The following is a 23,025-nucleotide window of genomic DNA, read 5'->3' on the forward strand; positions in this document are numbered from 1 at the left end:
AACTCAGGATATTCTATGCCCAGCTGATTTTCTCATCCTGTTGGAAGTTAAAACCTTATCTCTTGTACCAATCTGTGTCCCTGCATCCCTCCCCGTTGCTAATTAGTCATGTCTGAGTAAATAAGCTGAAACCTCCCCCTGCGCTTTGGCACTCAGGAGCTCCTGGCCGCCGTGTCCTGGAGGCGAGGCAGCTTCGTGCTGGGCAGAGGCTGGGGGGGCCGGGGGCTGCCGGGCCCCTTGTCCCCAGCTGGGAGCTGGCAGAGCCCCCGCGTCCCCCCGGCCACCAGCTGTGTTCCTTCCTGTCAAACAGTGCGTTACCCTACGTGGTTCTCAGGTGGCTTTAATCACATGTGGACCAGAAACATCTAGAAATGCTAACGGTGAGTCTGACATCTGAAAATCCCTGGTTTGATTTCGCTGCCGTTGGTAGCTTTGGGTGCAGAAGGTCTGTGCTAGTTGCCGCGTCCGGTTGCGGGTGCAATGAGGCTGGTTCTTCAAAGCTTCTGCTGCCTTAAAGCTTCAGCCCAGCGTGGGGACGTTGCTCGGGTTGGCTTCCTTTAGCTTCCACTTCTGGGCCAGCGGCTCAAAGAAGAAGGACATGGGCGAGATGAGAGCACAGGCTCCAGCAAAGAGGAAAGAGCAGGCATAGGTCTGCGTGTAGTCATAGAGCCACCCTGCGGGAGGAAAGATCGTTAGTAAAGCTGTTGGATTTTCTCACCAAAAGCCTTTTGGGAGGTGGGCGGGAAGTGAAGGATGTGTGTTCTCCTTTCAGAATGCCTCCGATATTTTCTTTAGGTTACCTTAACCGTGGCTGTGCAGCACGGACAGCTGGTGCCTGGTCAGGTAGGACGGTTGTGATAGGTGTAACTGGCAAACGTGTCGGATGTTCTTCCTGGGGCTGATGTTGCCAGATCCTTGTAGTGGAAGTGGATTTTAATCTGATGGAATTTAATCCCCAACTTTTTTTTTCCTGTTTCAGTAGGTGGGCAAGAAGTAGCTGCTGCAGCAGATGTTAGGTCCCATTGGTAACGAGTTGACTCCTTTGCAACATCGGCACTGCAATCTCTGGATTCTCCAGACCTGCTGCCTTGTGAGCAGGCCCAATTTAACACAACCTGTCTCATATGAAAGATCCCAGACCAAGAGCAGGGGGTGAACTTGCTTAAAGGTAGCTTTGCCAGCACTTAAAAGGAAAACCTACATTCAGTAGAGACTCAGGTATCTGCAAGGGGGCAGAGTGCCTTTTAAAAATGACCTTTAAGTGTTTTGTTTGGTTACATCGTATCATCTAGTATCTGGACATTTCAGTTTAAATGTGCATAATTCCTCTGTTAGAATCTAAAATATACAAAGCAATAGGAGTTGCTACTGCGTGTAATAAATTCTATAACATACTCCCAAATCTGGCATGTGGATGCACAAGGTGGGTTAGCAGCAGAGTGACCAGCTGAGCTAGATCTGCTACTGGTGTACAGCAGAATTCCTCCCTGACATCCACGGATTTACACAATTTACACCGGTGTTAGCTCTGGCCTGAGTCTGGGATTCTTAAAACTGGAAAGGAGTGGAAACAGCAACCTTGTCCCAAGAGATCCCGGCTTTGCACTGAAGCACGGTTCCCACTGTACCTGTGAGCGCCCCAGCTCTCAGTGGGAAAGGGAGTGGTGCTGCTCGGGACGTGGCTGTGTGACTGGCAAGAGGTGCTAACGTTTCCTTCCTGTAGATTTGTACGGCCATGGAGGTCTGTAGAACGGGGAAAAGGCTCATGCTGCTTTGCTCTACTGCTGCTTCCCTGTGGGCTTGCCAGTGGTATTTGGTTTCTGTTATCCCATGCCTATGCTGTGAGGTTTCAGCTCTGTTTTTTCCTCAGGGATATTGTTTGAGCCCTGCATGTGCCTTGGCCAGAGGGCAGAGCCGAGAACCCATCGTGGTTGGACTAGATGATCTTCAGAGGTCCCTTCCAACCTCGGCCATTCTGTGACGGTGCTGTCTGTCGGAAGGGGACCCTGTGGTGTAGGACATGGTGATGCGGGTCCCGCTCCTGGGCCCTGTATGTTGTGCAGGGTTGTTTATTCTGAGAGGTGGGATCAGTTTTTCCTGTCTGAAAGTCTGTGAGATGTGGACAAGGGATGCTAATGTAGTCATTTGTAAGACGTAGGTGTCCAGGACAGAGTGCTCTAGTTGTGGAGCTCTGAGTATTTCTATTATTTTTAAAAATTGCCTTCTGGATATTTATAAATGTGGGATTTTTCTGTTTTTTCCATAAGCTCAAGCTAGTGCTGAAGCACCAGCATAGCCTCCTGGCTGGCAGAGCAGCGATGGTGATGCCTTCACCACCAGACGTCCCAGCCTTCAAAGCCTGCATTCCTGCTCCCTGAGCAAAAAATGAAAGTAAATTCCTGCTGCAGAGAGCAGAATTAGAAGCCAATGGTCTGCAAAGTGCAACAGAGCAGCAGTTTTGCAAGCAATGCTGGTAACTCCCTGGCATGTAAAGTGGTACAATGCAAACAAGCACTGTACATGCTTACGCTGTGGGCTGTGGTTGGGTTGTTGAAATTGCACCACTGCTCTGTGATCAGCAGAGGGATCTGGCACCTCTGGGTTTTGTTTATTACAGATGTCCTAGCAGCAATATCTAGCGTGAAGAGACAGGCAGAATTTAGGTGAGAGCATCTAAATGTATGTGCCAATGCAGCTTTCAAATGATTCCTTCCTCTCCCACTTCACCGCACGTTTGTTGGGGCTGGAGTTTTTGTGTGCTGGCTGCTGGAATCTATTCTGTAATCTCGGATTACGTAGTTTGTTTGGTTTTTTCCTTTTGCAGTGTGAGTTACTGATTTGTCCTGTTTATGGAAATAAAATATCCTCTCCCTCCTTAGCTTGCTTGCGGCTTGCCAAAATAATGTTTGTTTTGTCTTGTTCCACTTTGGTTTTGTTTTTCAGAAGGGCAGGAGCGTCCAACAGCGCTGGCAGGCAAACAGCTGTGAGCAAGCCGTCAGGCTTCTCGCCCCAGGCTTTCAGTCGGGCTGGCTGCCTCCAGACTCAAGGGCTTTAAGTTAAACAGATTTGCAGGTAAGTCACCTTTTCGTTGCATTGTGATTAGGCTTTGCTCTAGTGTGTAAAATAAGCGTTTTTTAACATGTGTGTTAATATTATGTCTTGGGGTTCACTATAAAAAATTGTCTTCATAAAATTCTAAAAATCGTACTTCTGAAGTTGAACTTTTAGGAAAGTCAGCAGCAGTCAAAGGCACTAAACCCCCAAGATATTACGTAGCATTTAAATCCCATTCCGTATTCTGCAAGGAGCAGCTGCTTTTGGAAACTTAATCAGTAGTTTCTAGTCCCATTCAGTATTCATGCTTAATACAGCTGTGTTGGAGGAGGAAAATTGCAGAAGAAAGAAAAAGAATTGGAAGAGAAAATTGCAGAAAACTGAAAATTATCTTGTATCACAAACCTAGATCCTGATCTCTGAATCATTTCCCTCTTGCTCTGCTTACATTGAGACGGATCAGTGAGAGTTTTGCTTCTTGGCTTTGTTTGGCCTTTATTTATCCCATCTGTATTAAGAAGACTGATTTCTGTGCAAGGCCTTTTGCAAGAAACCTGCTTGATTTACAAAATCCAGACATGTTCTCGCAGTGAGTGGTTAGCATCTTCAGAATGCAGAAGGCTTCCAATTAGCAAAAATATATTGGAAGCAGATGAAAATGTAGCTGCTGTGTTAGCATGTATGATGCATGGATAAAGGATTGCCAACTTATTTCTTTTTGTACTGTCAGAGAATTTACTCAGATGGTTTTACAGGTATTGCTTTGTGGTGGACATACATCTTGTATCAGCAGAAGAGATCTTCCCCGGAATAGGCTATGCATCACTGTGACAGTGTAAAGCACACTGTCAATGGAAGTACTTAAGTTGCTTGAAATTGCATCCATATACAGAGTTTGGCCAACCTAGAGATATTGATTAGGGAAATCAATCTTTCTCATGCCCGCAGTACAGCAGGCTTGCTAAAACTTTGCAGCACGGAGGTGGTATTGCAGAATACTTGGCAGCTTGGAGCCAAGTGTGCCTGCAGGCGCGGGGCAGCTGCCAGCGCGGGGCAGGAAACAGCAGATGAAGAACAGCTTGCCAGGTTTTAGGCTGAGTTCAGGGCACATCTGCTAGGTGGGTGATGGGGCATCGTTCACACCAGTGTTTGACCTTGCAGCTTTTTCTGTTCACTTTCATTGTAGGAACAGCTAAGATCCTTGTTCCAGATATGAGGTGTGGCTAAGGGTCAGGAAAAGGATGAGCTTTGTCCTGCCCTGGATGTATGGAGGAGAATGAGCCCCTCTCTTGTGAACAGAAGCTCATTTCTGAGTGCTTGAAATCTGCCAGATGCTCAAAACTGTCTTGGTTTCCTGGCAGAGGGAGAAGAGGAAAGGCTTTTCATCCTCCTTATCTTTGGGCCCAGGAGCTCTCGTGGCTAAGTAGCGTAATCTTCTTCAAAACAGGAGATTACTGGGACTTCGCTGTACATTTCAGTGCCTCTGCTCGGTGGGGCTGCTGCTGAGCCTGTTCAAGCCTTGCCTTTATCAAGCTGTCTTCCCTCCTGTCTCTCTATTTCTAGCTCAGTATTAATGATGCATTCTTAGTGGTAAAATCTGTGGTAGTGTGGTCACCATTGATCTGCTGTGGTCAGGCTTATAAAGGGGGGGAGGCGGGGGTTGGAGGCCAGCATCCTTTTTCCCATGCCGCTGTTAGACTGCTGGTTGGGCTTTGCAAATTCGTGAGCAAAAACATTGCCTGTGCGTAAAGATAATGTTCTTAAATATGCTTTTTTCTACTTGGACAGAAAGACCATCTGTGGATGCTTACGGGTAGGAGAGTGAACCAGAAGTACATTTAATCAGTGGATGTCTGTGGTGGGTATGTGTGGTATGTAATGTATGAATTACCTGCTAGAGGAGGTCCACCGACGGCTGCTATCCCAGCAAAGAAGGAAGCAAATCCCAAGTAGCTGTGGAGTTTTGGCACACCAACTAGATCTACCTGATTGTAAAACCAAATCAATAATTATTGGTAGGGTTCATGTGAATGAGCAAGGCACAAAGCACCTTTTCTGGGGAGTTTCCTTTTCAGCTGCTGTAATATTTTGGGAGGACTTTGCACATGCAGGTCTGGTTTAGCCTTGAATCCGCTCGCCTCCTTAAGGTCGGCGCTGAAATTACAGGGGTGCAAGGTGCGTTGCTCTCATCCCGCTGTTTGGGCATCTCCTGAAACCGGTAATGCTGCTGAGGCTTTGAGGAGGCTGGTGTAAAATCTGACTGCATTCCTTCCCGGGAGGAAATCCCAAACTGTAATGTTGTTTCCCTGTCCAGATCCTGCTGTAACTGGTCTGTGTGTTACAGATAATCCAGGGGTTGGGACCAGATATTCACAGCTCTCTGGTTTTGCCTGAGCGCTTGTAAATGAACGGATTCATTCTGGTTCCCAGGAGCTGGAACCATCTCCTTTAGAAAGGAGGATGTGGGAAGTAATTCGCTGAGTCAAATCACTGACAATCTGCAGCAGACTCTGGGTGCTTTTGTTGCACCTGGGCTGTGCGTGCCAGTCAGCAGGCTGGGGGGAGACTGGGGCTCTCGAGGGGCTCAGACTGGGGGGTCTGGAGGGGGAGACCCCTCTGATGCAAGTCTGCACCAGCCCAGGGCACTTCAGCTTTAGGAAAAGGTTGTTAGGTATTTTGTGGAATATTGCTGGAAACACTGTGTATTATTATTTTTTTGTTATTATTTAAAGAAATATCCTCACCAGCACAGGGAGCACCAGAGCCAGGAATCCACCGCAGAAAATGGCAAAGGCCACAGCGTAGGTCATGAGCAGCGGGAAGGTGGTGGCCAGAGGGCAGAGCAGGTTGGTGATGCCGCAGAGCACCAGGTAAGCCGCGTGGTAGTGGTACTTCTTGGTCCAGTTCTGGTCGGCGATCCACCCCGAGAGAAGTTGGCTGACTGTCTCTGTGATGCCTGGGGAAAGAGGAGGTCATCGAGCCTCAGAGAAGATATTTTTTTTACATTTTTTCCCTATTTTGTGAGGAGCTGTGAAATGCGTTCTGCCTGCCACTTGCTTTAAGGATATGGCCACAAAGGGCTGCAATGCCAAGAAGCTGCAGGAAGGCATTTTTAGGCTGTTGTAAAATTCATGCTTTTTTCTTTACCTTGGTGCCTTCTTTGCCTGCGGGTGCACAGAAGTGGTCTGTAGAAATTCAATTAAGGGCTGTGCACTCAACAGAAAATTCTGAAGTGCCCTTCAGTAAAAATAGGAAAGAAAGGTTTGTCACTTGATCTTTTTCAAGAGGAAGAAAAAGCAGACTACTGAGAAGTGTTCATTTGTGTGTGTGTTTTTTTTAAGAAGCAAAAAAGGACAAAAGCCCAGCATTTTTTTTTGAAGGATCAGCAAACCTTTGATACTTGATTTAACGTTTCCGGATGTGTTTTTATAAACTAAAGGTGAAAGGACTGATAACTGTCAGCTCTATCTTGCTGACCCTCCTACTCTTAATTCAAAATGTCAGATTAATTGCTGTGATCTCTTTCTAGTCTCTTCCACAGCATGCATAATTTCTAAATGTTATACAGCACTGTAGAAGACAAATTTATTTTCGTATAATAAAATATTTTATCATGACTGAGAATGGAGCCACTTTTTTAACCTGATGTGACTTCAGTGTAATGCCTTCTTTATGTCATTATTTTTTGGGGGCGGGTGGTATTTTTTTCCCCCCTTTCAGGTGAACATGCCAAATCCAAATGGCTAGATCCAATTTATTAGTGTGTTTTTGTTGTTTTTTTCTCTCCTAACACCGTATTTCTCTCTGCATACATTCCTGGGTCAGACTAGAGGTCCTGGATTTCTGAGTGACTCTGGATTTCTGTGGCTTTTGTGGGTTTAAGCAAAGCAGGGAGATTTGTGGGAAGGCTTGGGAGGACTGGTAGCACCAATGCAATTTGAAACTTGTGTTTGTTCATTGCAGAAGGGATGGGTGATCATCTGGCTTAGGTTGAGAGAACCACCCACCATGTGAGAGCAACTTTGTACTTGTACAGAAGGCGACACTATATATACAGAATGGGGGGTAAGGGCTGTGAGCTCAAGCTCTTCCATGAAGATTTATTCTAGAACACATTTGGGACTATTTCTTGGCAAGATTTGTGTTGTATTTCTTTCCTATTTTGGCATCATTGTAATTATAAATGTGTTTAAAAGATTCTTTTGCCTACCAGCCACTGAAATGAGGTAAGAAGCATCCATGCTGCTTATGCCCAGCGTCCTGGCTCTTGCTACCAGGTGGAAGATGGGCACGAAGTAGGCCAAGTGGCTGAACAAAAAAGACCATGTAAAAATGCAGAAGAGGGGATCCTTCAAAGGGGAAAAGTCGAGGAGAGGCTGTGGATTTTCTTCTTTGGTCGCTGGGAGGGGTTTACAGCTACTCATGGCCTCGCTGGCTGTTTCTGGTGAGCTGTGGTCTGCAGGGGCTTTCTCCAGCCCTTCCGACACCTCCGCAGTTGCCGGCCCAGAGATGTCTCCACTGCAGTGTGCCACGGGTTGCTCTGTGATGGGCAGGTCCTGTGTGTGGCCAAGCTGCACTCCCCTGTCAGGGTCTTCATCCAGGTGTCTAGCAAGGGTTTCTGAATCTTTTTTTGGCACTGAAGACTCACTGTCATGATTTTTAGCTGAGGAGCGTTGAGGCAGCTGGGTGCTGATGGGACGCAGCAGCATGCTGGAAGGCACGAGGTTTAGCATGATGCCTCCAAAAATCAGGAGAGTACCTAAACAAAGACAAAAGGTGCCTTTTTTTTTTTTCCTTTTAGATCTTTTTTAGACAGGATGTAATCCATGTTGGACATGGAGAAAGATCAGCAAAGAGGTAAAGGTGCCTTGCTGGAGCCATTGTTCTGGCTTTTGGGCTGGAAGTCCCTTTCTTCCTGATGCATGCAAGAAGAAAACAGAATCTGGGGCGGGTTGTTTTATTTTCACTCATCAAAAGTGATGGACTGTCCTGAAACAGCGTAGTAAAAGCAGATATCCCCAAACTAACCTAGAAAGAGGCCAAGTTGTTCCTTGGTGCATCCAATTTTAGTTTTTAAAAAGAGCCTCAGGTGCCTTCTTCACACTGAGGGATGTGGAAAGCGGGAGATGCGCTCACCTTGCCAGCCGTAGGAATCGATGAGGAGCTGTGTGAAGGGCGCTATCAGGAACGTCAGTCCCATTCCCGAGCGGGCGATGGCGTTGGAGAAAGCCAGCCGCGTCCTGCAGCGCTTTGCCGTCATCACCGCTGCTGCCTGGTAAAGGCAGCAGAAGCCCATGCCTGCGACACGGGTGGAAGTGGGATGTTAGTGCCAAGAAGCGGCTGCTTCGTATCGGGAGGGCTGGGGATTCAGCGGCATGCTGTCCTAAGCTTATTCTCCCTGCAATGGAGGTGAAAATGAAAGCGGGGGCTGACTGCTGTTGCTATCAGTGGAGAACAGGATTTCAGGCATGTTGTTTAGCGTCCAGGGTTTTTGAGGCTGTGCACTTTTACGAAGGGATTAAAAGGCCAGGATTTGTGGCATATGTTGGGTCCAGGGGAAAACAAAACAAAGTTAGTGTGGTCTAGCTTGTTGAAATTGGTATCTTATGTTCCTGAGCACGAAGCTTTGGGGTTTCATGCGACATCTCATGGCAGGGGGCTGGTGGCAGTAAAGGGGCCGGTGACGGTGGGTACACAGCCTGGTTTAACCAAGCTGCTTCTGCTCGTTGTGTGCAGCGAGGTCCCCACGCGCCCGTGCGCCGCAGGCAGCTCACCCAGGAGGAGTCCCATGGAGACGCAGAGGAAGGGGACGCTGGTGGCCTGCGTGCTGAGCAGGCAGCCGCCGCTGACCAAGCCGGCCCCGATGATGGAGGTCGGCCGCTCGCCCAGCCTCCTGCAGACCACGGCCACCAGCGGGGCTGCAAGGGAAAAGAGGCAGAGCTCTTGTGCCCCAAAATGACAGCTGATGCTCCGCAGGGCCTGGAAACTTGGACCCTGGAAATCTGGGGGAAGAGGATGGAATTGAAGCCCAAACTTCCAGATTTCCTTAACCTGCTTCTTGCTGCACGGCACAGCTCTGGTGAATTATTCAGCTGCTGGTTTGATTGGAGACATTAGTAATGCTGCTAGGGCTGAGGCTTTGCTCGTGTCCTCTATAACCAAGCAGCTACAGCAAGGTGCCGTGACCCCGCGGCTGGGGACGGAGGTGCCACCCCCAGAGCACCCCAGTGCCCCGTCCATCAGAGCAACCCGAGGCTGCAGCACTGCCCCAGCCCCCGTGGTGCCTGCTCACCTCCCAGGAAGCGCAGCGAGGACATGATGGAGCCGATCCAGCTGACTTGCTCCGAGGAGCCCCCCACCTCCTCTTGAAAAGCCACAAAGAAAATGCCAAAGGTCTTGAGCATTCCCATCACGAGCACGTTAACCTGAGTTCAGATCAGAAGCAGGTCAGGTGCTGCAGGGGACAGGTGCTGCTTTCCTGCTGCTTTGTGCGCTCCCGCGTTCGGGATAATTTGTTGTGTTCTGGGAGAAAGAAACTGCGAGCGGGGATGCAGCGGGCGTTGGGGGAATGTCGTTAGGGGGGACTCGTGGTGGCCACGTTGTGCTTTAAGCTCACCCGAATCCTGTACAAAACTGGCTTTTTCAAAGAAAAAGAGCAAAACAACACCAGAGCTTAACTCTGCTAGTGTGTTTTGCTTTGCAAATTGTGGTTTTAATATTAAAAAATAACAATGAATAGGTCTCAATGCTGTGAAACGTTGCCAGCAGAGGATGGGAGACGAGCGGAGCAGGCGCGGGTGTTTGCCAGCCCCGTTTCCTTGGCTGGCCCTGCCACGGGGCAAAGGACAGGTGGTGCCCTCGGTGTCCTGCCTCCCTCCTCCTGGAGCTGGGGTTAACGATTGGCGGCTGTGCGCGCTGCCAGGTGCACTCCGCTGGGGTGGCAGGGGGGAAGGTTTCCTGCGCGTCCCGGCCTTCCTAGCCGCGCGCTGGGGTTTTCTTTGTCACCGATGGGGGGGATCGCCTGGGCTCGGGTGTTGGTATTGAAGCGCGTGGCATGGGGGCGTGCAGGACCCCTGCTTTCCAGGTGGGATTTCCTGGCTCCTGCATAGTTACAAAACCAGCGTGGGGACAGAGGCGGCTCGGGGGAGGTGAGGATGGTTGCATCCTTGCGAGCGGGGCCTGTGGCGACGGAGCTCTTTGCTCAGCCAGCAGCAAAGCAGGGACCGCTGTCTGCCTGTCCGCGGTGTGGCAAAGCACTTTGTCTCTTAGTGATTGCCTATCTTATTTTGCCGTCAGCTGGACAGGGTTAGCCTGTCCTGCATGCGCCAGACTTGAGACTTTCCACAGACCCCAGCTTCCAAAGGTTTTAGATGAGTTTGTTCTCTGCTTACCAGGAAGAAGTGGAGCACCGCTGCCCATGCCCACGCTCCACCTGTGCCTTGGCTTGCATCTCCTGTCACTGCTGGTGGCTCTGACTCTGGCTTTTCCTCTTTCCTTTCCCCTGGAAATGAGAATTTTGGGGTGCAGTAGCTCCTTGCTTCCTTGCTGTTGCAGTTAACCTGTGAAGCTGCTTCCCTGAGAGCATCAGCTGCCCTTGAACCCCTTTGGTCCTTTCCCATTAAAGAGGAAGCAGCATTTTGTGTTCGACTTGAGAAAGCTTTTGAGGATGGGTGAAGCTTTTACCAAGCCCTTTTCCAATGGATATTAGGTTGCACGTGATCACTGGCTGCGAACAGCTTAGACTCCGTTCTCCTTCCCACCGAATTGCTAGAGCTACTTAATATTCAGTGATTTCATGTGACAACCACCTCCCCGTTGCTTTAGAGCACAGGTTTGCCCAAGGCGGGGGTTCACTGCCTGTTACCCGTCTCTGAGCTCTCGGGGAAGCTGTCCATTTCCCTTCCTCCGCTCCCCTCCTTCCCATCGCCTCGCCTGTGCTGCACCTCCCGTGGCGGGGTTGATGAACCTGAAACTGTTCCTTACCGTCCTGCTGCTGCATGCTGGAAAACCTTCCCTGAAACAGCAGATTGCAAAGAGGAATCTTCTCTTCATTTGCTCCAGAAACGAGATCCCCCCGTTGGGACCTGCTGCCCCCAAGTCTGGTCCCTCATCCGTCTCCGGGGAGGACAGCCAAGGCAGGACGTCGGCGCTGGGGCTTTGTGGACGGAGCCTTCCTCCTCCGCACTGCCTCCAGGCCAGGAGTCCCTCCCCTTCCCTGGCCGGGGCTTTCGCCGGGCAGAAATCTGCCTGGAGGAAATGGAGCCTCTGGAGGAAAAGCCTGCAAGGATCCAGCTCCAGGCAAGGCTCCGGGTCCTGCTAGACGTGGAGTGGAGCGGTAGGTGGCAATGGTGGCCTGAAGCCAAGCCCTGGGCGGCGGGCGGCCACCCAGCCCTTGGCCCCAGAAATAGGAGAGAGCCTGGGAAGCTTCGTGTTTTACAGCCAAGGTGCTCCGCAGCGGGATCAGGGCAGGAGCTGGTAGCCGAGTGCATTGAGTTCGCTCTGTGCCTCCGCTGTAAATATGCACAAACTCCAGGGCAAGCACAGCCGCTATGCTTCGTGCCCCCATTTCGACTGACCTGTCACCCTGATTGGCGTTCCTAAAGTCAGACGGAACTGTAGGATCCTGACGGTGAGCTGTCCCCTCCCTGCCTTGGCAGAGCAGGCAGCACTCCAGCTCGCTGCAGGATCCTAGGACAGAAAGACAGGGTTGGACAGACCGGGCTAAATCAGAGGCTAGGGAGAAGCTTTCACTATAGCAGGGCTGGTAATGCGTGCGTTGAGCTTTTACTGACGTGGGATGGGTTTTGCAGCTGCTGTGCCCTTCTGTGCTCACTGGAGTGCTGAAAACCAGCCATGTGCCCCGTCCCCTTGCCTTTTTGCTCTTCAAGGGACAACAGCTTCTGCTGGCTTTTGGCTATTTAAAATGTAATATTACTCTCTTCTGAGCAGATAAGCTTGGAACTTAAGTATCAAACAACAAAGAAAAGGGGGGAGGGAATGATTTAATAGCGCAGAGCTTTGCGTGCTGTGCCTTGATGGTGCTGGAAACACAAGGCATGGATGGGAAATGAAATTGCTCAAAATTTGGGGATGTTCATAGCACCCAAAAGGGAGGTTTGAGGAGCCGAGCACAGACTGGGGCGCCCGAGGTTGGTGTATTCATTACTCCACAGCTCAGGCAGGATCCCCGTGGTGATTTAGCCACATGGCAGCTTTTCATTTTTGGGGCAGGTGTCCGTACGTGGCTGCGGGACACGGGCAGGGGCTGGCCACGGCTGGAGGAGGAGAGTCAGGAAAGCCACTTCTCAGAAGGATTCTCGAGTTTGCAGGCAGCAGACATCCCTCCTCCACGCCTGCAGGCTGGGTGCCTAAAACACGGCTGTTCATCCCACAGCATCTTCCCGAGCAGCGTGCAGGTTACTTTGGGGATGGCCACCTGGCAGCGGTGGCAGTGCTCTGCTTCCGGAGCAGCCAGCCAGGCGGGGGGCAGCGCAGATCCCCCTCCGCTCCTGCTTAGAGGCCGCGTTGTTAATTGAACTTAACAGGGGGGTGTAGCCCAGCTGGGCAGGGTGGGCTTGTCCCTCGTGCCTGTTTCACTCAAAACAGTGACTATGAGATTGGGAGTGTCACTGACGCGTGCAGTGGTAAAGTCAAAGCAGCGTGAATGCAGATTTTCTCTCTGACCCAGCCCTGTTAGCCTGTGCTCCGCTGTGAAGCTGCCTTTCTGCATTATGCATAAGAACAGCTGCAGGCCAGCTCCTTTTCCCTGTATGGAGGAAGCATCTGAGTGTAGCAGTTTTTTGAGGGAAAAGCCTTTCTGCAGGATTGTTTCCCTGTACCATTTCATATATAAAGTGAAGAAAGGCCTGGATTTGTAAGGATGTTGTCAACATCCATTTGCAGTTCATGCAGCCACGGCAGGCAGCACAGACAGGGCCAACAAGTTTAGGTTTGAACTTCAGTCCAAGACCTAATAAGCAACTCATTCTCACATGGACAATTTAACTACAGGAGGCTAAACATTTCCTAGGAGAAATTCCTAGGGAAGTGTTTGTACCTTTTCCCCCCGGAGGACCCGCCATTAATTCAAGTCTTTGTGCATTACTCCTTTTCTCTGTAGAAATGCTAACGAAGAACAGACTGGCAGATGGTACCTCGCTTGGCTTTTGGGAAAGCAATGGGCAACAGTTTTCAAAGTAGGATCAAAGAGAAGCAAAGGCATGTTTTTGCAGGTCATTTATTGATTTCTCCAACAAATAAGGCCACACACATACACACACACACGCTTTGCAGTATCTATCATTACACAAACTCAGTGAGTGACCCACATTTCATCCTCAGCAGCACACGTGCTAAAATGCAAATTGGAAACCCTGATAGCTGCACAGGAGCTGTTAAATAGAGAGGGAGAGCCTTCAGCCCAGATTTGGTACTAGAAGCATGTTTTGCACTGGAGCACAGAGAGGAGAGTCGTTGTCCAGTGAGGACCTGGTCTGGAGTGGAGCATCAGGATGTCAGGGTCAGGATGCCAGCTTGTGCACTGCTACAGTGATGCTGTCATGCTTCTGGATCATGATATTCCTAGAACAAGGGAAGTGAGGCAGTTGAGAAGCCAGCTATGAGAGCAGAAGCTGACTTGGGTGGAAAACCAGATGGGCAGCTCTGTGCTAGACCTCTCAGTTGCTGCATCTCTTCCCGTCCCTCCCAGGAAGAGTGCTGGAAAAGTCTTCACTAACAAAACTGGCAAAAAAAATGACACTATGTCATGGGCTAAATTATCCATGGGGATCCCAACAGCGGAACAAGTATCATGCTGGAGTAGCCACCAGCCCCTGAAAGGTTTCCTTCTGCTTTTACAGTTCCTGTTATTTGAGGTCCCATTAGTCTAATATTTCCCGTGCCTATTTGTGACTGCCCTCTCCATGTAGCTTTGGAGATGGAGCTTCCTCCAAGTCTGCCAGTTTACTAAAAGAGAGAGAGCACTGCTCTAGAGATTTGACCCCCCTAGGAGATCCCAAAAGATGGGGGGAAAGGTGAACGCAGAGAAAAGCAGCACCCCCGGGCTGGATGCTCACCCGCTGTCTGACTCCAGGCATACCACAGGTATATCGGTCGGGTCGGAGGTGAGCTTGGCTGCCTGCTGGGCGAGGACAGAGATGACGCCGGCGTGCTCATCTGAGAGTGTTCCTCGGCCTGCGAGGCAAGGGAGATGCTGACTAAAACCACGCGTGCACAGGAAGCAGCCCCCGCACACAGCCAGGTGGGGCTGCTCCTGCCAGTCCCGCTGCCCCTCTGTGGGCTGACACAGCATCTCCCCAAACTGTGGCCCCTCTAAACTAAATTGATTTTAAGTGTCAGGAACAGGTTGAGGTTTAGAATTACAGCATACCCCAAGCTGGAAGGGACCCGCACAGATCATCAAGTCCAACTCCTGGCCCCGCACACAATCACCCCAAAATCAAACCCTGTGTCCCAGAGCGTCGTGCAAACGCTTCTTGGACTCCGGCAGGCCCGGTGCCGTGACCCTGGGGAGCCTGTCCCGGCGCGCGACCCGAATCACGGCGCAGACCCCCTCCCCAACGCCCAGCCTGACCCTGCCCGGCCGCGGCTCCATCCCTCGGGCCCTGGCGCCGTCCCCAGGGCGCAGAGCTCAGCGCCTGACCCCGCTCCCCGCGGGGGGGCTGCAGGCCGCCAGGAGGCCTCCCCTCGGCCTGCTGCGGGCTGAGCCAACCCAGGGCCCTCCGCCGCCCCTCGCGCGCCTTCCCCTCAGGCCCTTCGCCGGGGGGCCCCGGCCCCGGCCCCGTTACTCACAGCCCAGGTTGAGGCCCTGCGAGTCGGTGCACAGGACGCCCACCACGGCCGGGCTCTTCATGCTGCGGGCAGAGGGCGGCGGTGAGCGCCGGGGCGGCCCCGGGCCCCCGCGGCCCCGCTCCCCCCGCCCCCCCCGCGGCCCCGCTCCCCCCGCCCCCCCCCGGCCCCGCTCCCCCCGCCCCCCCCCGCCCCCCAGCTCCCCCCGCCCCCCCCGCCCCCCCCGCACGTGTCCTCCAGGTGCTGCTCCAGGCTCCCCTCCATGCCGCCGGCCCCGCGCCCTCGCTTCCGCCCTGCTCCGGCGGCTCCTGGCAGCGGCGCCAGTCACGTGACGCGCGCGGACGGTGGCGCCGCGGGACCAAAAGGCCTCAGTGCGCGAAGGGCTCCCGGGGAGGGGCCCCACGCGTGACCCGATCCCCGCGCCCCCCACGTCCGGGAGCCTCCGAGCCCGAGCCCTCGGGGGCTGGCTGCAAAGGCGGGGCGCGCAGCTCCTCGCCCCCCCCCCCCCCCCCAAGCCGGGCCCAGCGGCGCGTGAGCCCCACGCGTGACCGCGGAGCGGCACCGGGGGGGGCCGGTGGCGGGGCCTCGGGGCCGGCTGGCGGCCGCCCGGCTGCGCCTGGCGCTGGATGTCGCCGCGTCGGGCTGGAAAATTACACCGCGATCGATGGGGGCGTGCAGCGCAGCGGCGATTTTTCTTTTTTTAATTTCTTTTTTTATTTATTTTTCTTTTACATTTTTCTTCCCCCGGCTCTGCCGGCAGCCAGCGGCCGCCGCCTCGGCGCCTGCCGCCCGCGGGCTCCCCGCCGCCCCCCCCCGCTGCGCTGCTCCCGCCCGGAGCCCCGGGGCGCGTCCCGCGGGCCGGTCCCTGGAGAAAGGCTCTGGGGTTTCTGGCGGGGGGTTCTGGCGGCCGGGCGTCATTCGGGCAAGGCCAGCTGCGGGAGGCTTCAGCGGAGCGGCGGAGCAGCCGCGGCTCCGGAGGAAGCGCTGGTGTTCGGCGGGGAAAACGGCTGGGCTCTTTTTAGCCAATTAAATTGCCAGTTCGGCATTGCGCTGATGCTCTGCGAGAGGAACTTTTCTGGCAGAGACCGCAGGGACTAAACCTGTGATGTTGTTGGGAGCCTAGCTGCCGTGGGGGTGGTGTCTCGCAGTCCAGGGCTGGTAAAACCTGGCTCAGTCGATCCAAATCACAAACCCTGCTTTGCTTTCCTGTCCTTGTGCCAAGGAGCTTCACCGCACCCTGGGCTTGCGTGGCCCCGGCCGGTGGGAATGAGCTCGGTCACGACCAAATCCAGGCGGGACCACGGGGCCGTGCGATGCTCACGGGTGGGTGTTTGAACGGACTAACGCAGTTTTCTGAAAGCTGATGTTATTTCTCGTTGCGGGACTGCGATGGGGGCTCGTGTCACGGAGCTCTGTGGGGCATGGCGGTGAGCGACGAAGGGCCCCACCTCTGCGGGGACGTCGCCTTGTGGAGGCTGCGGGGATTTGGCTCCTCTCTCACCTGACAGATGCAGTCCTGGGTGCACGTTGGTGTTTTTGGGGGAGGGCCCCAGAGTGAGCGTGTCGGGGTTTTGCTGATGCACACATGTAAAAAAGCGAATTTTGCAGATGTGGAAGATGTCACTGTGGGAGCTGGCACAGCCTGTTTAATGATGCCAGCATCTGCAAACTGCTCTGTCCCTTGCACCCTCCCGGGATGTATAAACAAAACCAGAAGGCGATAATTCCACCCGTTTCTGCCTTTTTAGCCACTTTAGCAATCCCTAGTCATGTTTCCACGTGCTCTCAAGAGATATTCCAAATACAGGTATGGGGGACATACTTCAAACCGTAAATCAAGATATTTATACATTCTGTTCATTTACAAACATGCTTTCATTACTGAAAAATATATTATTCACTCCCTGCCTCATTTTATTCTCACAAATAAATGCAGCTGAGTCTTATCTTTCTACAGGGTACTTATCACAGACCCACATTATTAAACATTATACTCTTACCATCATGGATGTACCGGACTAACTTTTTTCTTTTATTTTCTTTTAGCTCAATAATCACAAATTCTTAATTCAATTCTTAGGTACACCTGTCAGGGATAAATATGTATGTACTTGGAAAATCCAGCTGTGTTGGCTTAGCTGAAAAATAATCCTGGGAAATAGATGAGGGTGGATGACTGCTTGGTGTTGGTTTTTTTCCCCCACCCTACGTGGGGAAAATATTTCTTCTATGACGTTAGAGATTCAGGTCTCATCTGCTTATTCTGAGATCGTCAGGAGGAAAAAAAAAAAAACATTGGAGGAGAGGGCAGGGGGTATATAGGGTGCAGGACTGCGGTCGGCGCGGGCAGACGGCACCATGCGACGGCTCCTGCAGACCCTCTGCTTGCTCCTGCTGCTGCCCTTGCTCCGTGGCGCTGTCATCACGGGGGTAAGTGCAGCTTCACTGCTCCCGTGCCCAGCTTGGGATGGCTTTTGGGCTTTGGGGTTGTTTTGCTTTTTTTTTTTTGCCTTTTTTTTTTTTTTAAATAGGGCAGAAATTGTGCTTGTCACCCTAGGGGTTGCAGTTATAACACTGTAATTAGATCTTCTCACTCTCCAGAGCTCATTGCACAGGTTTGGTGTTTAATCTTTTTCAATTACCAGTTTATCTTGCTTTATCTGTGTGGAGCGTAGCGCAGGGAGCAGCAGCTGAATTTGCTACCCTGAGTTCAAGTTGCTTTGAACTTGCCCTGCCGTCCCCCACCCGTGTGGCACAAAGTCAAATTGGATGTAAAACCAACTTCCTTCCCTGCCTCTCTCCCCACCCCATTATTTGCACTGAGAAAATGATCAGGAGAGGCGCTGGAATGCCAGCGGTGCCTTTCACTGTTTGCTTTAGGTATTTTTTAGTTTATTACTTGCTTTTTCAGTGCGTCAGTGCTGTTCCCTATCAATCCTCGCTTTTCTGATTGCGCTGCTCCTTGCACATGAGTGTAAAGTCACCCCAGAGCGCAGCTTTTTCCCTCCGTTTCTCTTCTAAGCACTGCATTGGATCCAGCACACATGAAAATGGGGATGTTTAGGAAGCTTTCCAAATGGGGAAAAACATACCTTGATGGGGACTGTGTTCCAAGCAAGGGCTCGGAGCATCTTGGATTGTCCTTCACCCTCCCAAATTGAGACAAGTTTTTAAGAGGAGGGAGATGTCTGATTGAATAGAAGGAGGCCGGGTGCTCTCTCTGCTGTGTTCGGGTGCTGGTGGGGCTCAGCTGAGCGTGCAGCCCTGGTGGTTGGAGGAAAGGGGCTGCATCGAGAGCCAAGCAGTGGTCCATCACTACTGGGACCTGATTTTTAACATTATTTGGGTGCTAAGAAGTGCTTTGGGTGTTCGGCGAGATTCAGGTTCCCTTAGGGGTTTGAGCTGGGAAGCTGCAAACTTCTCCCCCAGGGATGGCTCCCTCCCTGCACACGGGGGTTTTCCTGGTTTTACAGCCTGCATCCAGACCGTGCCCTGCCCCAAAACCCCTGCAGCCAAATGGGAGAGCTGCGAGCATCCCTCACCTCTCCCTTAAATCCCCATGCAGGATTTGCACCCAGTCGCCAGGAGCAGATTTCTTGGCTGCTCCCCAAGGATTTGGGGGCAGACGCTGACCTCCCGCCCCCCCACCATTGCCTTTGTGTCTCTCCCAGGCCTGCGAGCGGGACCTGCAGTGCGGCAGCGGGACGTGCTGTGCTGTCAGCCTCTGGCTCCGGGGTCTGCGGATGTGCACCCCCCTGGGGCAGCAGGGGGACGAGTGCCACCCCTTCAGCCACAAGGTACCGGGGGGGGGGTCCATGGGTGGGGGAAACGGGGCAGTTCAGGGACGCTGGGCCAAGCACCAGCTTGGCTCTTGCGGGGCACTGAGCTCCATGCGTGGGAGGAAAACTCAGTTAATGCCCTGGGGGCTGGGATGGATTTGGGAGGCTGGGGGCAGCCTTGCGGGGGTTCCCAGGCTGGCGTGATGCAGCTGCTTTCATCCTCTGAAGTGTTTTCTGCTCCCGCGGTCTGTCCCCGCCACCCTAAACCCTGCTGCCGTGCGCCAGCAGTGCCTGGGGAGCTGGGGCTGAGTCGCCCAGCACATCCGTTGAAAGGAAAGTGCTCCAAATTGACTTGTAAATGCTCTGCCGAGCAAGGAGAAGCCAAGTTAATACCGCAGAGCCACCGAGCACTGCAATCTTTGTTGGCTAAGACGCCCCGAAGCATTTGGATTATCCCGAGCTGCCATTCCTCTTCCGCGCGCATTCAGTGCCAGACACCCGGCCTCGGGGGGCTCTGCCTCCGGGCTCGCATATCGATTTTGCATGGTGGTAGTGATTTAGCGATGCCGTGCCTTCTTTTCCTGCTCAGATGAGGAGTGAGCAAAGGCAGAAGGATCAGAAATTCATTTCAGGCATACCCATTAAACTCCTGAGAAGCAGCAGAGAGAAATTCCCAGGGCTTTTGTTACATTTGATAGTTTTTCTTACCTGCTTGCATCCCAAGGGCTGACACAGGGGTGACGCGGGGGGGTTTCCCCATCCTCTCTCCCATTTCTCTCTGTAGGTCCCATTCTTGGGGAAGCGCCAGCACCACACCTGCCCCTGTTTGCCCAACTTCATCTGCTCCAGGTTCCTCGATGGCCGCTACCGCTGCTCGCTTGACTTCAAGAACATTGACTTTTAGGTGATGGAGCTGTGAGTTTCATCCTGGCTGCCAGCCCTCAGTGCCCATTTTTTGCTCCCTCCTGTGGCTTTATGCACTGTCCCACCAGGCAACCCTAAAAATGCTTTTCCAAGGTAGAAAACATTGTTATAAGCTATGTATCTGGAGAAACTGAGGCACAGTTGGGCCAAGCTGCTCTGGCACATTGGTTAGCAAAGCTCTGCCCCAGAGCAGAGCCCTGTTCTGCAGAGGAGCAGACAGAGGACAGGACACATCTCTGGCCTCAGAAAAACATTTCGCAGGATATTGTCTGGCTGTAATGGATGCTGTCCGCTACATTTCACCTCCACCCTTTATTTTATCAAAATAAAGGGTGATGAAATTTGGGAAGAGTGAGAACACAGAACTCCCACCTCTGCAGCCAAGTGCTTCCTCCCATGCGGTTTGCCCCAGTGCACAATAAAATTTGGGAGGTGAAGCTGATCGGCACCATTTCACCTGCCAAAGTGTCTGCAAGAGCGAGGCCAGCAGGAGGAGGTGGCAGTGGCAACCTGAGCTCCTCTCTGGGAGGCTGAGGAGTGTTGGCTGCAGAGCTCAAGGCACCTTCCTCTGCACAGCCCCTTCCTGTTGCCTCCAAAATGAACAGTGATCTTTGGCTGCTTTCACTAGAAATTCGTTTCAGGGAAGGGGAGATTTTTGGCAGTGCCAAGCCATCCCATTTTCACATTTTGCAGGCAAAAGAGGGGAATGGAAAGCTTATTTCTGCACTTTTCAAACATGCAGGAAAAGACAAAAGGAAAAAACAAAAGGAAAGTCAGAGGAACAGAAATTTCCCTTTGTGAGAATTTGAGCTTTTTGACTGACAACCAAACTTCAGCTTCTTCCCAAGCCAACACAAACCCAATGCCTCTGCAGTGCCCCTGTAGCCTCCCAGCTGCGCTGGCTCCCGTGCAGTTCCTCCTGCACAAATCCGCTTTGTGACCGATGCACGACAACTCCTGTTGTGATTGTGTCTTATCCACATATTTCCTCCTGGAAGCAGCTCTGAAAGCTGGTGATGAATGAGCTAATGCCTGCAATTAAAAGTCCATCAATTGTCTTGTGTAATTAAGGGTTGGGTTTTCCCCAGCATTCAAGCTTTGGTGCAAAGCATTTTGCAATGCAACTTCTTTAGCAGGGGGTGAAGCAGAGCTGGCTGGAGCTGCCTGAGGCGGGCCTTTGGGACATGAGGAGAAGTTTTCCAGGCTCAGCAGCTGCCTGAGGTTCAGGCACTATGCTAGCCTCTTTTTATGCTGGTCAAATTTGGGAGGAAAATGGGACATTAAATTTAATTAAATGTTTTTTGTTAACTTAGGTCCTAAAGGTTATCTCAGACACATGCTTTCAGTTCCCCTCCTAAAAAACACATTGTGGGAAAAGCCTGCCTCATTTGACCATGCCTTTGACTTCCCAAAGTAACCTCCAGCAGCTTGAGGAGAAATTAAAAAAAAAGAATAATCAGCATTAAGAGAAAAAAAAATTGTTTCCTTTAAAGAAGTGGCAACACTTAAGTGAGAAGCTTGTTTTAGGGTGTGAAAGCGCTTGCATGCAGAGCTGCTGCCTGGGCAGCTGCAGGGGTTCACCTTTGGGAGCAGCGCCTTGGGGTGTGGGAGGGAGCTGAGCTGCAAACCCCTCCTGTGGCCTAGGCACCCCTTTTTGCTGGATTCTGATGGGTTTTGGTGCTATTGTAGCAACCATTTCTATTTCTAAGGACACCAATTGTTTTTCTGTGGCAGACGCTGTGTTAATGGAGAATGTAAAATAACTGAGATTGGGTGAAAGCTTCCCCACACTTGTGTCTCCCTCAAAAAAATATTGTAAATTGGATGAAAATAAAACACTGCAATGACTGGGTTGGTTTTATTGTTTTTTTGTTTGTTTCGTTTTTTATGTGAAGAAAGACTTACCTCAATAGGCAGCTTGCTTAAAACAACAAACAAATACATTTTGTTGATTTCGAGGGCATTTGCCCCATCGCTTGGCATAGGACACAATGGCAGAAGGGCTCTGGAGCTGTCCTGGACAGACCCTTTCTCCATATGGAAGGGGTCCCACAGCAACAGGGGGATGGGTGTGGTGGGAATAAAAAAAACCTACAAAACAACAACAACAACAACAAAACCCACAACACTATTACTATTTTGTAACAGTGTAAAAAATACATAGCTTCATATTTGAGGTTTCTTTTGTTATGTTGCATTGCTTTACTTGCTTCTTCTGGTTTTCCTACAGATTGGCATTGCCAATCTCCTGGTGGCTTTAAACTGCGGGAGATCACAATTTAATGGGAAATCACTCGGTGACGGCAGCAAGTCTCCCCCCTGCACTTTTTCATCCTAAGAGCTGCCATGCAAGAAAACCTCTGTGCACGCTCCCAGAGGGGATAAAACATATGTAGCGAAGCAAAAGCTCATGTCCTCCCGTGGGACGTGGGGAAAAGCCGACACAGCCCTTAACCTGGAGCACCAGTGGCTGTTTGCCTCTCACGTGCTCGTTTCCCACCGCAGCGTGGTGCCGAGCACCCCCTTGCCTGCCGGAACGTCCTCCCTGCAACGTCCTGGCTTCAAGGTGAACCGCACCCAGCAGCAAGCGGCTTCTGGCGGCACCGCAGTGCCGGCGCCGTGCCCAGGGGATGCTCGCTCCCAGGGCTGGATGTTCAACACCCGACGTAGCCGCAATGTGGTTACTAAAGAGCATCGTGCAATTTCCCCCTAAAATCTACATCAAATTCACCCTGCTTTTACAGCAAGAATAAATCAAGCCTCCTGCTACTTGAATTTCTCTTTCAAGTCTGGGAATGCAGCATTGCTCCCACCACAAAGCTCTCACATCATCACAAAGCTCTCGCTTCAGCAACTCGTGGTGCCCTGGAGCAATTTGCTGCTCCTGGCAGTTGGATGGGGCCTCTGCAAGACAAAACCGTGGTGCTCACTGGGGCTTCAGATCAGATGCCCTTTGTGGGCTGCAGTTTGGGTCTTGCAACCCCTTCTTTGAACGGCACTGGGACAGCTCTAACTCCAACAGCAGCCCTCGAAAAGCCAGTTCGGTATAGGCAGGGTTGAGCGTGGATTTTGAGGGCTTCAGTTGAAGAGAGGTTTTGTTTCCCAGGGTGGTTTCCGGGATGTGCCATGTTGGGTCTGACCGGATGGGAAGGGGCTTTCCTTGTGTGAGACTGGACGCATCCCTGGAGCAGGCAGGGGCTGTTTTTCCATCCAGTGCATCCCAGCCCGTTCCCAATTCTGTACTAATCAACAGGACAATTTCAGCTGGTTCCCATAATGCTGCCGAAGAAATCACTATTAATTCTTGCTTTACTCTATTACAAAAGCAGGGCCCCATTGCAGAAAGCTGCCTTACCCTGCAGCGGTGGGAGGGGACCTTCCCAGCAGCTCAGGGGCGCTCAGCATCACTTCTAACCCAGGCAGTGAAAAGTCTGAGAGGGGATTCCAATGACAAACATAA

The 23,025-nt window shown here is 51.9% G+C and overlaps 3 protein-coding genes and 2 long non-coding RNA genes across 7 annotated transcripts; 3 read left to right on the forward strand and 2 right to left on the reverse strand.

Moving 5' to 3' along the window:
• Positions 1–324: 324 nt before the first annotated feature.
• SLC16A4 (solute carrier family 16 member 4) lies at positions 325–13,131 on the reverse strand. 2 transcript variants are annotated; one of them, XM_083812909.1, is made up of 9 exons: positions 11,038–13,131; positions 10,446–10,555; positions 9,347–9,479; positions 8,829–8,972; positions 8,191–8,352; positions 7,265–7,813; positions 5,799–6,010; positions 4,946–5,039; positions 325–674 (listed from the first exon to the last, which is right to left on the reverse strand). In XM_083812909.1, the coding sequence occupies exons 1-9, from the start codon at positions 11,051–11,053 to the stop codon at positions 520–522; spliced, it is 1,575 nt and encodes a 524-aa protein (XP_083669035.1). In that variant the 5' UTR covers positions 11,054–13,131; the 3' UTR covers positions 325–519. The 2 variants fall into 2 exon arrangements, with proteins under 2 accessions (XP_083669035.1, XP_083669036.1); XM_083812910.1 differs by lacking the exon at positions 8,829–8,972 and having other exon boundaries at positions 11,038–11,368.
• On the forward strand, positions 2,336–5,923 carry LOC310887217. Its single transcript, XR_014575694.1, has 3 exons — positions 2,336–2,473; positions 2,944–4,916; positions 5,787–5,923. It is a non-coding gene; the product is annotated as an uncharacterized lncRNA (long non-coding RNA).
• On the forward strand, positions 11,280–13,636 carry LOC310887218. The gene is made up of 2 exons (XR_014575695.1): positions 11,280–11,389; positions 13,175–13,636. It is a non-coding gene; the product is annotated as an uncharacterized lncRNA (long non-coding RNA).
• Positions 13,276–15,240, reverse strand: LAMTOR5 (late endosomal/lysosomal adaptor, MAPK and MTOR activator 5). Its single transcript, XM_083812913.1, has 4 exons — positions 15,092–15,240; positions 14,866–14,927; positions 14,130–14,247; positions 13,276–13,635 (listed from the first exon to the last, which is right to left on the reverse strand). Exons 1-4 carry the CDS (start codon positions 15,124–15,126, stop codon positions 13,575–13,577), a joined length of 276 nt encoding a protein of 91 aa, XP_083669039.1. The 5' UTR covers positions 15,127–15,240; the 3' UTR covers positions 13,276–13,574.
• Positions 15,241–15,378: 138 nt separating this feature from the next.
• Positions 15,379–21,414, forward strand: PROK1 (prokineticin 1). Of its 2 annotated transcripts, none has more exons than XM_083812911.1 (3): positions 15,379–17,292; positions 18,534–18,659; positions 19,426–21,414. In XM_083812911.1, the coding sequence occupies exons 1-3, from the start codon at positions 17,221–17,223 to the stop codon at positions 19,543–19,545; spliced, it is 318 nt and encodes a 105-aa protein (XP_083669037.1). In that variant the 5' UTR covers positions 15,379–17,220; the 3' UTR covers positions 19,546–21,414. The 2 variants fall into 2 exon arrangements, with proteins under 2 accessions (XP_083669037.1, XP_083669038.1); XM_083812912.1 differs by having other exon boundaries at positions 15,379–16,185.
• Positions 21,415–23,025: the final 1,611 nt, after the last annotated feature.

The sequence above is a fragment of the Anser anser genome, assembly GCF_964211835.1.
Source record: "Anser anser genome assembly, chromosome: 27".
Taxonomy (NCBI): domain Eukaryota; kingdom Metazoa; phylum Chordata; class Aves; order Anseriformes; family Anatidae; genus Anser; species Anser anser.